The sequence below is a fragment of the Mandrillus leucophaeus genome, unplaced genomic scaffold (assembly GCF_000951045.1).
Source record: "Mandrillus leucophaeus isolate KB7577 unplaced genomic scaffold, Mleu.le_1.0 Scaffold256, whole genome shotgun sequence".
NCBI lineage: Eukaryota > Metazoa > Chordata > Mammalia > Primates > Cercopithecidae > Mandrillus > Mandrillus leucophaeus.
The window spans coordinates 2,074,054-2,087,127 of record NW_012102654.1 but is presented as its reverse complement, the minus strand read 5'-3'; the positions used below and the strand labels follow the sequence as shown (position 1 = coordinate 2,087,127).

General features: G+C 52.0%; 1 protein-coding gene across 1 annotated transcript in view; it reads right to left on the bottom strand.

The window, feature by feature from the left end:
• Nucleotides 1–1,046: 1,046 nt before the first annotated feature.
• Nucleotides 1,047–13,074, bottom strand: part of SCARA3 (scavenger receptor class A, member 3) — a 22,695-nt gene continuing 10,667 nt past the window's right edge. Inside the window, exon 5 of the mRNA XM_011983875.1 lies at nt 1,047–3,154. Within this exon, the coding sequence (XP_011839265.1) occupies nt 2,703–3,154 (452 nt within the window). The 3' untranslated portion in view covers nt 1,047–2,702. The remainder of the gene's footprint in view (nt 3,155–13,074) is intronic.

Below are 13,074 nucleotides of genomic sequence, written 5' to 3'. Positions count from 1 at the left end.
CTGAGGACCCTCACCAACAGGAAAGTAGCCTGAGAACTGGATCTACCACTAGCCAGAGACACCAGACCAGAGTTCCAGCCCCAGATGTGCAGCAAACCCCTCCAACTGCTCTCAGTCCTTGGTTTGTCCCATGAGAAGTAAGACTTGAGCTTCACACCCCCCCATCCCCGATCCCTCCCAGCTCTCACAGTTCAGAGAGTGTGAAATGAGACATGCAGGGGCTGGTGTGCTGGCCACTCACCTGCAGAGGAGCACGGAGCACACCCACTGTGGCCCAGGAGGCTCTTCACCCATATAATAAGGACCACCGTGACAATGGCTGACGTTTATGGCGTGTTGAATATTGTCAGGTGCTGCGGACATCTCAGGTGTCAGTAGGGAGGAGGGACCTCATGCTACACACTACAGAGGAAGCGGTGAGGTCCACGTGAGGCAGCCATGTTTGGCCCCATCCTCACTCCCATGCCCTTTTGCTCACTTCCTCAACTAAGCACCAACCCACCAAGAAAAAAAAAAAAAACCCAAAAACAAAAAACAGGGCCCCAGGCTTGCACTAGGTCACATCTATTTTGCCAGTAAGTGAAGCTGCTGTGCCGACTCACAGAGGATCCGGCTGTCCTCTTCCGTAATCCGCAGACCCTGCCAAGCCAGGCCCCTTGGGGCAGGTCTGGCCTGGTCTCTGCCTCCTTTCCTGTTCTATCTCCTTGTCTTGGAGACAAAAGCCAGAAGCAGGAGGTGTCACTCACATGTCCAGGCCTGCCCTGTTTTCTAATCTTGTTTTAGCCAAAGAGCTCCAGGGCCAAGCTGCAAGATGCACGGGGCTTACCATTTCCTGCTCTGTTCCTGCTCTCTCCAGGTAATTCCCTCAGACGCTCTTGGTCCCTGGCCAAACTCTGTTTCGAAAATGAGGTTAGACCCAAGTCCACAGTGAGATCGAATTTCTGGGGGACCCTTGTCACTGGTTCTCCTTCAGAGGCTCACCTGGAGTGCAGCCCTGAAGGCATCATGCCCCCAAGTCAGGCAGAAAGGACTCAAAGACACCTCACTCCTGGAAATAGCTGTTTACTGAGTCAGTAATACTATGCAGCATGGTATTACATATGTGGACAGGAGAGTTACATGGCCATGGGGTGTGTGGTGCAAACCAGTTGCACATCCAGGACAGTCAGGAAGGTGCAGAAAGACTTTGGGCAGGGAAGGGCTGTTCTCTGGGTCTGTGTTGGGAAGGAGAAACTCTATGCCCTCACCCTGGGTGGGACAGGGGGTCTGAATCTGTTTGAACATAAAGGCAAAGCAGCTTTAGAGCAAGTGTAGCCAACAGGAGACCTCCACCCTGCGGGGTGACTTCCCAGCGCCCCTCTCTGCCCGTGTGTGCAGGAAGTTGGTGGGTGCCAAGGAGTGATGACACGGGGGGCCTCTGTGGGTGTCCAGGCCCTTCCCACTCCTAGCCCAGCTGGCTGCCCAGGAAAAGAGGGCTCGGGCCATTGTGGGTCCTGGTGGGACAATGTCAGCACGCAGCTGTGATCAGGAGAGCTGGGTGCAGGAGGTGAGAGCTGCCCTGTTGCAAGGGGTTGGCCCTTCTGCAGCTTGTTCCTCCCCACCACTCCAGAGGAACTCCCTTGGGGAATGGGGCAGGCCAGCCTCAGGGACAGCAAGAGAGGCAGCTGTGCAGAGAGAACCTTCTGGCCTGCCTCTGTCTCCCATCTCCACTCAGGCCCAGTGTTTCAGGGCCTACAGAGTGCCCCCGTACAGATGAAACTCCTGCTTGGATTCCTTCTGGGCTGCTCCTGAAGGGCAGAGGCAAGGATGAACTGAGGAATTTTCTGGACATGTAAAGAAATAAATGTTGAACTTCTCAGGGGGCGCTGTGTGCAAGGCCAGAGAATGTCAGCCTCGTGGCCCCACTGTGCTGTGACAGACAGGGACAGCTCCCGGGTATGCTGTTCCCTTGCTTGTGGGGAGGGTCTGGGGTTGCCAGGTCCACTTTGCCTCTGGAGTTTTGGCAGTAACGCCCACCCGCAAAGGTTTCCTTGGGGTTTTTTAACCCCGGGGAGCCCTGGGAAACTGCTGGTCAGCATGGGTGCCCAGAGACAGATGTGAGATCTTCCTCCCGAGGTAGCTGCCTCCCTGGCAGGCTCAGTCACAGGAGAGGGGGGTCTTCCTCTGCCCTCTCCTCCTGCCCAGCCAGGGAAACCCAGTTGGCCCACCTGGCCAGCAGAAAAATCTGTGTATGTGCATGTGTATATGTGTGTTTGTGCGTGTGCGTATGTGTGTGTGTGCGCGCGCATGTGTGCCTGTACACATATGTGTGCATGTGTGCCTGCATGTGTACTGTGCACGTGTGTTTATGTGTGCATGTGTGCGTGCATGCATGTGTATGCGTGCATGCGTGTGTGCCTGGGTGTTCTGCATGTGTGCGTGTGCATGCATGTGTATGTGTGTATGTGTGCATGCATGTGTGTATGTGTGTATGTGTGTGTGTGTATGCGTTTGTGTGCATGTGTGCATGCATGTGTGAGTAGGGGCTGCTTTCCTATGGTACAGTTACTAAGAGGGAGCCCAAAGCTGCAGGGTCAGCCCTGGGGAACCCCCTCGTTGGAATCAGAGGACCACAACTGTCTGTAGGTGAGCCTTTCTGGGGCCTGGATCTGCTCTGTGCCCCTCCGGCATTCTGTGTGACAGTGTCTCCACCCCAGCCCTCCTCAGTAGAAGCTCTGGCTTCCTGGTGGGCCTGGAGGCCCGGGGAGACCAGGGGGACCCTGGATCCCTGGTTCACCCTTAGGCCCCATGGCTCCCCGCTGGCCTGGTGACCCTGTCTTCCCTGCGATGCCCGGTTTTCCCTGAGGCCCTGAGGGCCCTGGAGACCCTGGGGGCCCTTCTAGCCCTGGGGGCCCTATGTCCCCTTTTGGGCCTGGCTGTCCTCTTGGCCCTCCTGTTCCAAAGCTGCCCTTTGAGCCTTTGAGGCCTGGGAACCCTCGAGGGCCAACAGGGCCCCTCTCTCCCACAGGCCCGGCTTCTCCAGGTTGCCCCTGAGGACCCTGGGATCCCGGGGGGCCCAAGCTGCCAGGGTCTCCTTTCGGGCCTCTGCCGCCAACAGGCCCTTTCACGCCCATATCTCCTTTGAGTCCTCTTGGTCCTGGAGGGCCGGGGGCACCTGAGGTTGGAGAGAAGATGGGAGAGGTCAGTCTTTGAGGGGCTCCCCACCTGAGGCTCGCCCACGAGCAGAGCGGGCACGGCGACAGCCTGAGGGCTGGACAAGCCCAGCAGACACTCATTTCTCACTGCAAGGATTGCCGATAGCTCCACACACACAATGAGGTTAGGGACCGAGGGGCTGGTCAGCTTCAAGAAGGGGCCAAGGTTGTCCAGGATTACCTGTCCTGCTCTGAGGCCGGTCTGACCTCCTTCTCATGCATGGTCTTTGACCACTGTATTCACCCCTACCCCACCCCCATGACTTCTCAGACATTTGGGAACTGGGTTGGAGTCAGGTCACATGGAGGAGAAAACCAAGAAAGTGCGGCATGAGAAATAGTTGTGTCCCAGTGTGAGTAAGCAGGCACAGTGACAGCCCAGAAAAAGGTGAGTACCTCCAGGAAGCCCACCCTGATCACCCAGCCTCTTCACTGAGCTCTTAAGGCTACTACGTTGTGAGTCTTTTCATTAACACACAGAAAGAGAAGTCACCGCACAGTGAAAGCGAACACTGGATACTATCTGGCGGGCCCTGCTAGACTGTGCAGCCCCAGGAAGATGGCAGGAGCCACGGCTCACATCCCAGCCCTGGACACAGAGAGCCTGGCATGCAGTCAGGAAAACTCAGTATGTGCTTGAAGAGGGTGATTCACCAAGCAGCCGTGGACCCTCCTTCGAGCCTGGCTCTGCATGAGAGTCTGTGGGAGATGCCAAGATGAAGATACGGCCCTTCCTTAAAAAGCCCTGTCTAGCGCACAGGACAGGGGTCTGATGACCTCACGTCTTTCTGGCTGTGTGGGTCTGAGAGTCTCCACCCCTCATAGCTGTGCCAACCCTGAGGACACAAGGCAGAACGTGGGCCTCTCGGGGGAAGGGATTCTGCATGCTGGGAGCTGGGAGCCCTCCATTGCCGTATCCAATTCTGTGGCACAGGCCCCTTCATCCTGGCTGATGCTACCTGAGCCCTCTGCTGTGCCCCTCTCTGTTTTCTTCCCAGAGTGTTTCTAAGTGGAGCAGAGTCAGTGAATACGTCCTCTATTATGACCTAAACTGGAAACCAAAGCCCAGACAGAGTCAGCCCCACCAGAGCCAATAAAAACCTTCCAGTCAGTTCCCTGACACCACCTGCCCTTGCCCACTTCCCGCCATGGGGATGTGGCCCTGCATGGCTCAGGTGGCCTGCCAGCAGCAAGGCTGAGATTCCATTGTTGAGTTAGCCAATGATGAAGGGTGACCAGCAGCAGTGGCAGCAGCCTGGCCTCAGAGAAGCCGGGAGGCAGGAGCTGCCCTTGGCCTGCAGAAGCCCCTGGCAGCTTGGCAGCCAGAGTGCCACGGGCCCAGGCTGACGCCTGCACAGGAGCCACCTCCCCACCCTGGCAGGACCTGCAGGGAACCAGCAGAGCCATAGCGTCTGTCTTCACCCTACCTCTGCTCCTGGCGCCTGGGCCAGCTGCGGTTTGGAAAAGCAGAGAGCCATACAGAGGCAGAGAGGCCCCCCAAAGATGTCGGTGGTGTGGCAACACTGGCAACACTGTCCTGTTCCAAAACTCAGATTTCATCCACAAGATCGTGTGCTCACTCAGCTTCCAAGGGCCCTGCAGCTCCGTGACCCCTTCTCCTGCCACTCCCTCCTCCCTGTCGGGGTGGGCACTTGCCTCCTCCCTCTGCCCCAACTCCTCCTGGGCTCACTTCTCCCCCAGGGCTGGTCCCCTGCTCCCTGGTACTCCACTCTCTCCACTCTCACCTTCTGGGTGGACAAGTTCACAATCCCCATCTCCAGCCTTGGCTCAGGAAAAGCCTGAGAAGACTTGTTGGGACAAGGACACCCTGCCCTGCACCCACACACAGCTGGGGCCCCCTCACCTTCTTCCGGAACTCCATTCCTTACTATGCCGCCATCTTTGGTGGACAACCTCGCCTCCCTGGTCCCTAAGAACACAGCAGCCAGCTGTGAGGATTTCTTCCTTTTTCAGAGACAGGGTCTTGCTCTGTTGTGGCTGGAATGCAGTGGCACAATCACAGCTCACTGCACCCTTGAACTCCTGGTCCCAAATGATCCTCCAACAGGCACCTGCCACCAGGCCAACTGATTTTTTTATTTTTTTGGCAGAGATGGGGTTTCACTATGTTGCCCAGGCTGGTCTCGAACTCCTGGGCTCAAGTGATTCTTCTGCCTTGGCCTCCCAAAGTTTTGGGATTGCAGGCATGAGCCATCCCACCTGGCCTATATCTGTGATTTCTAAGGGATTCTATGCCAGCAGCAACGGAGAAAAAACACTCCCTCCTCCCCAGCAGCCCCCTCCAGCTCCTCTTTCCTGGGAAGCTCTGGGGAGTCTTTCCCTAGGTGTGGAGGCCCAAGCGTCCACATGCTGCTGGTGGATGTCTGTGCAGAAGCCTCAGTCATATCATTCCCTTCATTGCCCAGGAGCTGCAGCCTAGTGTGAGTGGAGGGAGGATGCAGGGAGAAGGGTTCCCTCCCTCTCTATATCCACCCCTAAGCCACAGCTGCTGCTGCTGACGCCATCTCTGGGAACCCAGATGGGGGTGGGAGGTGTTCCAGGCAGTGGCTGTGAGAAGATAGAGTGGACGATGTTATTGGGGGCCTGTCTACATCTTGTGGGCCTCCGCGTGGGCTACTGACAGGTGCCTGTGGTGCCGACAGAAGCCTCCCTCGCCGCCTGTGTCACGGCTGGCGGACGGAGCTGCTCGGTGCTGGTGTGCCATAGTCAGTCCTGCTCACTCTCTGCCTGCTCCGTGCCTTCTCGAATCTCCCACAGGGTGGAGAAGGGAGGGACATGAGAGCACTGACATTTGCCAACTTCATCAACTGAGCGTCTGCTATGTCCCAGGCAGGAGGCTGTTGCCCCATTTTACAGATGACAGGGCAGGTGCAGCAGTTGGCCACGTGCTGAAGACCACAGCGCTGGGATCAGGATTCTAGTCCAGGCCCGAGAGGCTCTGAGACCCAAGCTCCTTCCCCCATGCTGCTACCTTGGCTCCTGTGTCACTCCCAGCACTGCCGGGGCCTCCAGGCCTGGGTGCTGCCTGGAGGAGGGAGAGGCTGCAATCTTAGGCACTGCCTGGAGGAGGAGGACCCCAGAGCCTTTTTCTAAAGAGTGCTTCGGGGTCCCCACTGACTGAGAAGGGGACTCAGAAGGCTGCCTTCCTTAGGTGAGCAGGGCCCCACCTGCCCTCCAGGCCAGCCATGAGTCATGCAGGCAGAGGACTGACAGCAGGCGTGACCTGGTCTGGCTAGGGAGGAAGTCAACAACTGTAGTTTAGTAGTTAGTGTGGGGGCAAGGAATGTGGACAGAGACTGACCAAGGACCCTCCAGGCCGGGGTGCCACTGATCTTGCCAGTAACAAGGCAGGGGTGAGGGGCAGAGGAGAGAAGGGCTAGAGGAGGGCTAGTGGCTGCTCTGAGCTGAGGGAAGGCACTTCAGGCCACCAGGGAAGACGGGCAGCAGTGGCTGAGGTGCGTGGGAAGGAGAGGGACCGGCGCACCCTGGAGTCCGGTGGAGGGGGGCGGCCATGATTACTCAGGAAGCCACAGACTGTAATCAGGCTCTCCAGGCTCATTAGGGTCCAGCCACAGCTGACCTCACGTCTGGGACCATGGAGTGGCTGGCTCTGTGGTCTGCGCTTGGGATAGGGAGGAGGGGGTGGGCTGAGCAGAGTGCCCAGTGTCTCGGGGCATCAGCACTGCCCACCCATGGGAGGGGCAGTGCATGGCCCAGGAGGAACCCACAGTACATCTTATGGTCAGAGGCAACTGGCCGGCTTACAAGGACAGAAGAACATAAAACAAAGGGGTGCCTCTGGAGGGACTGGCCTGGTGCTGTGGGAGGCACATTGGCATGTACATCGGGTGCCCAGTGTTTGAGTCCCAGCTCTCATATTAGCAAAGTGGGTGGCTTGGGCTCAGGCTCCCCTATGCTCTATGAGAATATTGGCCTGGCTCAGGGACTCTCAAACCTGCTTGTTGCCAACTGAGGGCTGTTAAAAACATGCCCATGGGCTTCTACTTCAGCTTACGATGGACTAGTTTATGACAGATTCAACCTCCCACGGAGAACAAACAGAGTGGTTAGAGAAAGACCAAAACATCCTTCTGGAGGCTTTGGAGGGATACCAAGGGCCAAGGTCCCAGAGAAGAGAGGCCTCGTTGAAGTCAGCCTGACATCTTTTCCTCTCCAGGCATTTGTGGATTTGTGATTGGTTTGGGCAGAGAGGCTTAGAAACCAACAAAAGGCTGCAGCTATTAGGCTGAGAAGCTGAGTGGAGTTTTCAGCAGTATCACAGGGCTGAGAGAACAAAAACTGGGTCAGGGCCACCAAACCCTCTTCATTGTCACCTCCGCAGGTTGCTCCTTGGGCCTGAACAGCAGAATGATGTGACAGTCTGCTTTTTCCTCCTTCACATGTAAACTCCTGAACACTTCAGTGTGGAAGAAGGATGGAGGGTGGTGCTTATAGAACACATTTGCAGATTGAATCCCTTTGTATCTTGCCCATCTTGGGCTTCTACCTTTTGTTCACACTTTCACTTATTTGTTCACCAAGCAAACATTTCTTGTACTTTCCAAGAGCCAAGCACTCTGCTGGGTCCTCGATGAGTAACACAGGGAGCCTAGGTCTCCAAGCAATTTATCATCATAATAATCCTTTATGCAGGGCACCCTTTCATATTTTACAGGAACTTGTTCACACCCATTGTGAACACTGATCCTCACAATTACCCTATGGGATACAGGCAGGAAAGGCATTAATATTTCTATTTGCAGATGAAGAAACTGAGTTCAAAGTGTGGCTGGGTGTGATGGCTCATGCCTGTAATCCCAGCACTTTGGGAGGCCAAAGGTGGGAGGATTGCTTAAGCCCAAGAGTTTGAGACCAGTCTAGGCAACAAAATGAGACCGTGTCTCTACAAAAAAAAGAAAGAAAGTAGCCAAAAGCCCCGCCCCAGGTCATTTAGCTAATAAGTTATGATGGTTTTAGTCTGCAATTCCCAAATGATAGTCCTAGCACGGACACTGTCTAGCACAGACACTGAAATTACCCTACAGAGTAGGAGGAGATAAATATTTTATGAGAGGCACAAACACTATGAAAGCACCACAGTCTTTCTGTTGAGTAAATGGGGGCTTAGAATTAATTAGAGCTGGAATCTCAGAGATCAGCTGGTCTTACCCCTTCATTTACAAATGAATGAAGCAGAGCCCTGGAGGGATGAAGCGATTCTGCCTAAAGATCCAGAGCACATCAGAAGCCAGGCTTCTTGCCTGTGCAGTCTCAGAGTTCCAACTCTTCCATCAGGACCTGGCACCTTCCACACAGCTCCCGCCACGGCAATCCCTCCCTTTATTCCAGATAGCCGCTCAGCTCCGGCCCAGTGGAGACCTCATTGCCAGCTCCTGTGTCCCAGCCTGTCTGTGCCTGTCTCTGGATGAATGAATGAGTGACCAGGTCCCCAGAGAAAGGGATGTGCATTGTGTCCCTGAAATTTGCTTTCAGATGTGAGAGATTTTACATGTGGTGACTTTAACAACCAGAGAGGGGCTGGCCAATAGACACAATTTAAACAAATGTGCAGACGTTGAACCAAGACTCAGGTATAGCTCAAACAGATGCCCCATTTTGCTCTCCACGCATGACTTGACTAGGACTCCTAGTCATGGAACTCCACGCATGAAAACTCCATGCATGACTAGGACAGCAGCAAATGTAAACTTCCAAGAGTACTATTGGTTACACATAGAAAGGTTCCCCTGTCAATACTTTTGGTGCCATCTCCCTCTTCCCCACTCCCTGCCCAACACCCTACAGCTTAGCAGGACCTGAGCAGAAATGTCTTGTTGGCATCTACAAACTCATGCTCTGGGCATCTCCTTTCCTGGATGGGCACTGGATTGTGTCCATTTCAGAGCATTGGGGAGCGGTCAGGATTTTAAATCAGAGTGACCCTGTGCTTATTCCTTTGAACTCCCTACCCTATCCTCAGATTACTTTTCTATAAATAGAGTCACCAACATCTGCTTTGTTTACCATGCAAGGGTTGTCGTGAGGCTGAAATAAAACAAAGTTTGTAAATGGACATTGTAATCAGGAAAGCTTTAAATTGCCTTTGTTCTTAGGTTGAACTCAATGAAACCACACATCTGCCATAAGATGGCAGGGGCTGAACCATAAGAACTATTTACTAATGCCCTTTCTTGGAACATTGTGCCCTAGAGGTCATGCACATACATATTTTAGGTGAAATACTCTGGGAAGATTTCCGTTACCATGTCAGGGGACAGGAAATAAATTTGATGAGAATTCGAGAGCCTTCCATCTCAGTGAAATTTCCAGAGGTTGTGTGGTATGGGTATGTGGAGACAGATATCCCTTCTAAGGTGAAGGATGAGTTGTTGCATCAGGCCCCTCCTAAAACTAAAAAGAAGGCACAATGCCTAATGGGCTGATTTGGACTTTGGAGGTAACATATTCATCATTGGAGTGTGTATTTCTACTCATTTGCCAAGTGACCTGAAAAGCTTCTTGTTTGAGTGGGGCCCAGAACAGGAGAAGGCTCTGCCACAGGTCCAGGCTGCCATGCAAGCTGCTTTGCTGCCTGGGCCATAGGACCCAGCAGATCCAGTGGTGCTTGAGGAGTCAGTGGCAGATAAGGATGCTGTGTGGAGCCCTTGGCAGTCCCCTGTAGGTGAATCACAGCATGGTCCCTTAGGATTTTGAAGCAGCCGTCCCATTCTCCACAGATAACCACTCTCCTTTTCAGAAACAGCTCTTGACCTTCTACTCGGCCTTGGTGGAGACTAAACACTTAACCATGGGCCACCAAGTGACCAGTGGTCTGAGTCACCAATCATAAACTGGGTGGTAGCTGATCCACTAATCCATAAAGTTGGGTGTGCAGAGCAATACTCTATCATCAAATGGAAGTGGTATATACATGTGATCTGGCCTGAGCAGGCCCTGAAGGCACACGTAAGTTACATAAAGAAGTGGCCCAAATGCCCTGAGGTCCCGCTGCTGCTATGCTATCTTCTCTCTCCCAGCCTGCACCTGTGGCCTCATGGGGAGTTCTATATGATCAGTTGGTGGAGGAAGAGAAGATTCAGGCCTGATTTACAGATGGTTCTGCAGGATATGTAGGTACCACCTGAAAGTGGACAACTACAGCCCTGCAGCCCCTTCCTGAGACATCCCTGAAGGAGAGTGGGAAAGGGAAAGCCTCCCAGTGGGTAGATCTTTGGGCTGTGAACCTGATTGTTCATTTTACTTGGAAGGAGAAATGGTCAGATGTGTGACGATGTACTGATCCATGGGCTGCGGCCAATTGTTTGGCTGGATGGTCAGGGACGTGGAAGGAACACGATTGAAAAACTGGTGACAAGAAGATTTACAGAAGAGGTCTGTGGACGGGCCTCTCCGAAGAGGCAAAAATACTGAAGCTATTTGCATCCTACGTGAATCCTCACCAAAGGGTGACCCCAGGAGGAGAGGATTTAATAATCGGGTGGATAGCATGACCTATTCTGTGGATACCAGTCAGCCTCCTTCTCCACCACCGCTGTCATTGCCCAATGGGCTCACGAACAAAGTGTGCATGGTGGCAGGGATGGAGGTTATCCATGGGCTTAGCAACATGGACTTCCACTCACCAAGGCTGACCCAGCTACAGCCACTGCTAATGCCCACTCTGCTGCAGCAGAAACCAACACTGAGTCTCTGACATGGCACCATTCCCCAGGGTAATCTGCTAGCTACCTGGTGGCAGGTTGATTACACTGGATCATTTCCATCATGGAAAGGACAATATTTTTACCAGAATAGACGCTTACCCTGGATATAGATTTGCCTTCCCTGTACACAATGCTTCTGTCAAAACTACCCTCCGTAGACTCACAGAATGCCTTATCCACAGTCATGGTATTCACACAGCATTGCTCCTGACTGAGGAGCTCACTTCACAGCAGACGAAGTGTGGCAATGTGGCATGGAATGCACTGGTCTTATCATGTTCCCACCATCCTGAGGCAGCTGGCTTGATAAAACAGTGGAATGGCCTTTTGAAGACTCAGTTACAGCACCAGCTAGGTGGCAGTACCTTGCGGGGCTTAGGAATGGTTCTCCAGGAGGCTGTATATGCTCTCAATCAGCATCCAATACGTAGTGGTGTTTCTCCCAAAGTCAGACTCACAGGTCCAGAAATCAAGGTAAGTTAATGGCAGTGGCACTCTTATTCTCATACTGGTGACCCACCAGAAAATTTTTGCTTCCTGTTCCTATGATCTTATGTTCTGCTGAGATAGAGATCTAGTTCCAAACGGAGGAATGCTGCCACCAGGAGACACAACCATGATTCCATTGAACGGGAAGTTAAGACTGCCACCTGGCCACTTTGGGCTCCACATGCCTCTGAATCAACAAGCAAAATAGAGAGTTTCTGTGCTGGTGTGGGTGACTGGATCCTGACTGCCAAGGGGAAATTGGACTACTACTCCATGATGGAAGTAAGGAAGGGCATGTCTGGAATACAGGAGATCCCATGGGGTGTCCCACAGTATTACCAAGCCCTGTGATTAAGGTCAATGGAATATTCAACAATCCCACCCAGGTAGAAATACTATAGCCCAGACCCTTCAGGTGAGAAGGTTTAGATCATCCCAGCAAGTAAAGAGCCAGGACCAGATGAGGGGCTTGCTGAAGACAAAGGGAATACAGAATGGGGAGTGGAAGAAGGTGGTGATGAATACCAGCTACAACCATATGACCAATGACAGCAACAAGGACTGTCATGGTTATGGTACGTCCTCCTCATATTTTATTTTATTTCTCCATTCGGACATTCTGAATGTAATCAATCCTCCTTATGTTTTTAATGAATATATCTCTGTGTGTGTGTATAGCCAACAATTTTGTTTTCTGTCTTCTCTTATTCCCTTATTGTGTAAAATAACATGTATCTACTTTATAGCATAGTTAAATGTTGTTAACTTTACATCATATTATTTAAGTTACAGGGTATAAGCAAAAGAATAAAATTCACTCAAGGACTTTAACTCCTCTTCAGGGAAAAGTGTGTGTGTGTGTTTGGTTGTACACAGGAGAGTTGTATCACATTAGGTGGAATTATGACCTTACTGTTGTCTTTATTTGGAGATTAAGTGTGGTTTAAGGAGATGTGTACAGGTGCCAAGTTGACAAGGGGTGGGCTTGTGATGGTTAATTTTATGTGTCACTTTGACTAGGTCAGATACTTGGTCAAATATAATTCTGGCGTCTTCCTTGTGAGGGTGCTTTAGGATAAGATTAACATTTAAATAGGTAGCCTGCATCAAGCAGATTGCCCTCCCTCATGTAGGCGGGCTCATCTAATCAGTTGAAGGCCTGAATAGAACAAAGAGCTGAGCCTCCCCCAAGTAAGAGGCAATTCTTCCTGCCTCATGGTCTTCAAACTGGAACATCAGCTCTGCAGATTTTGGACTTGCCAGCCTTTCTAATTACAGGAGCCAATTCCTTATAATATCCATCTATCCATCTATCTCTATCATTATCTATCTATCTATCTATCTATCTATCTATCTATCTATCTACCTACCCATCTATATCTATCATCTATCTAACTCATCTGTATCTATCATCTCTATTTCTATCACCTCTCTCTCTCTCTCTACTATTGATTCTGTTTCTCTGGATCTGTCTATCTATCTATCTATCTATCTATCTATCTATCTATCTATCTATCTATCATCTATCTCTATATGCTATTGATTACTTCTCTGGATCTATCTATCTATCTATCTATCTATCTATCTATCTATCTATCTCATGTCTATCTCTTTATCCTATCTATCTATCTATCTCTATCATATCT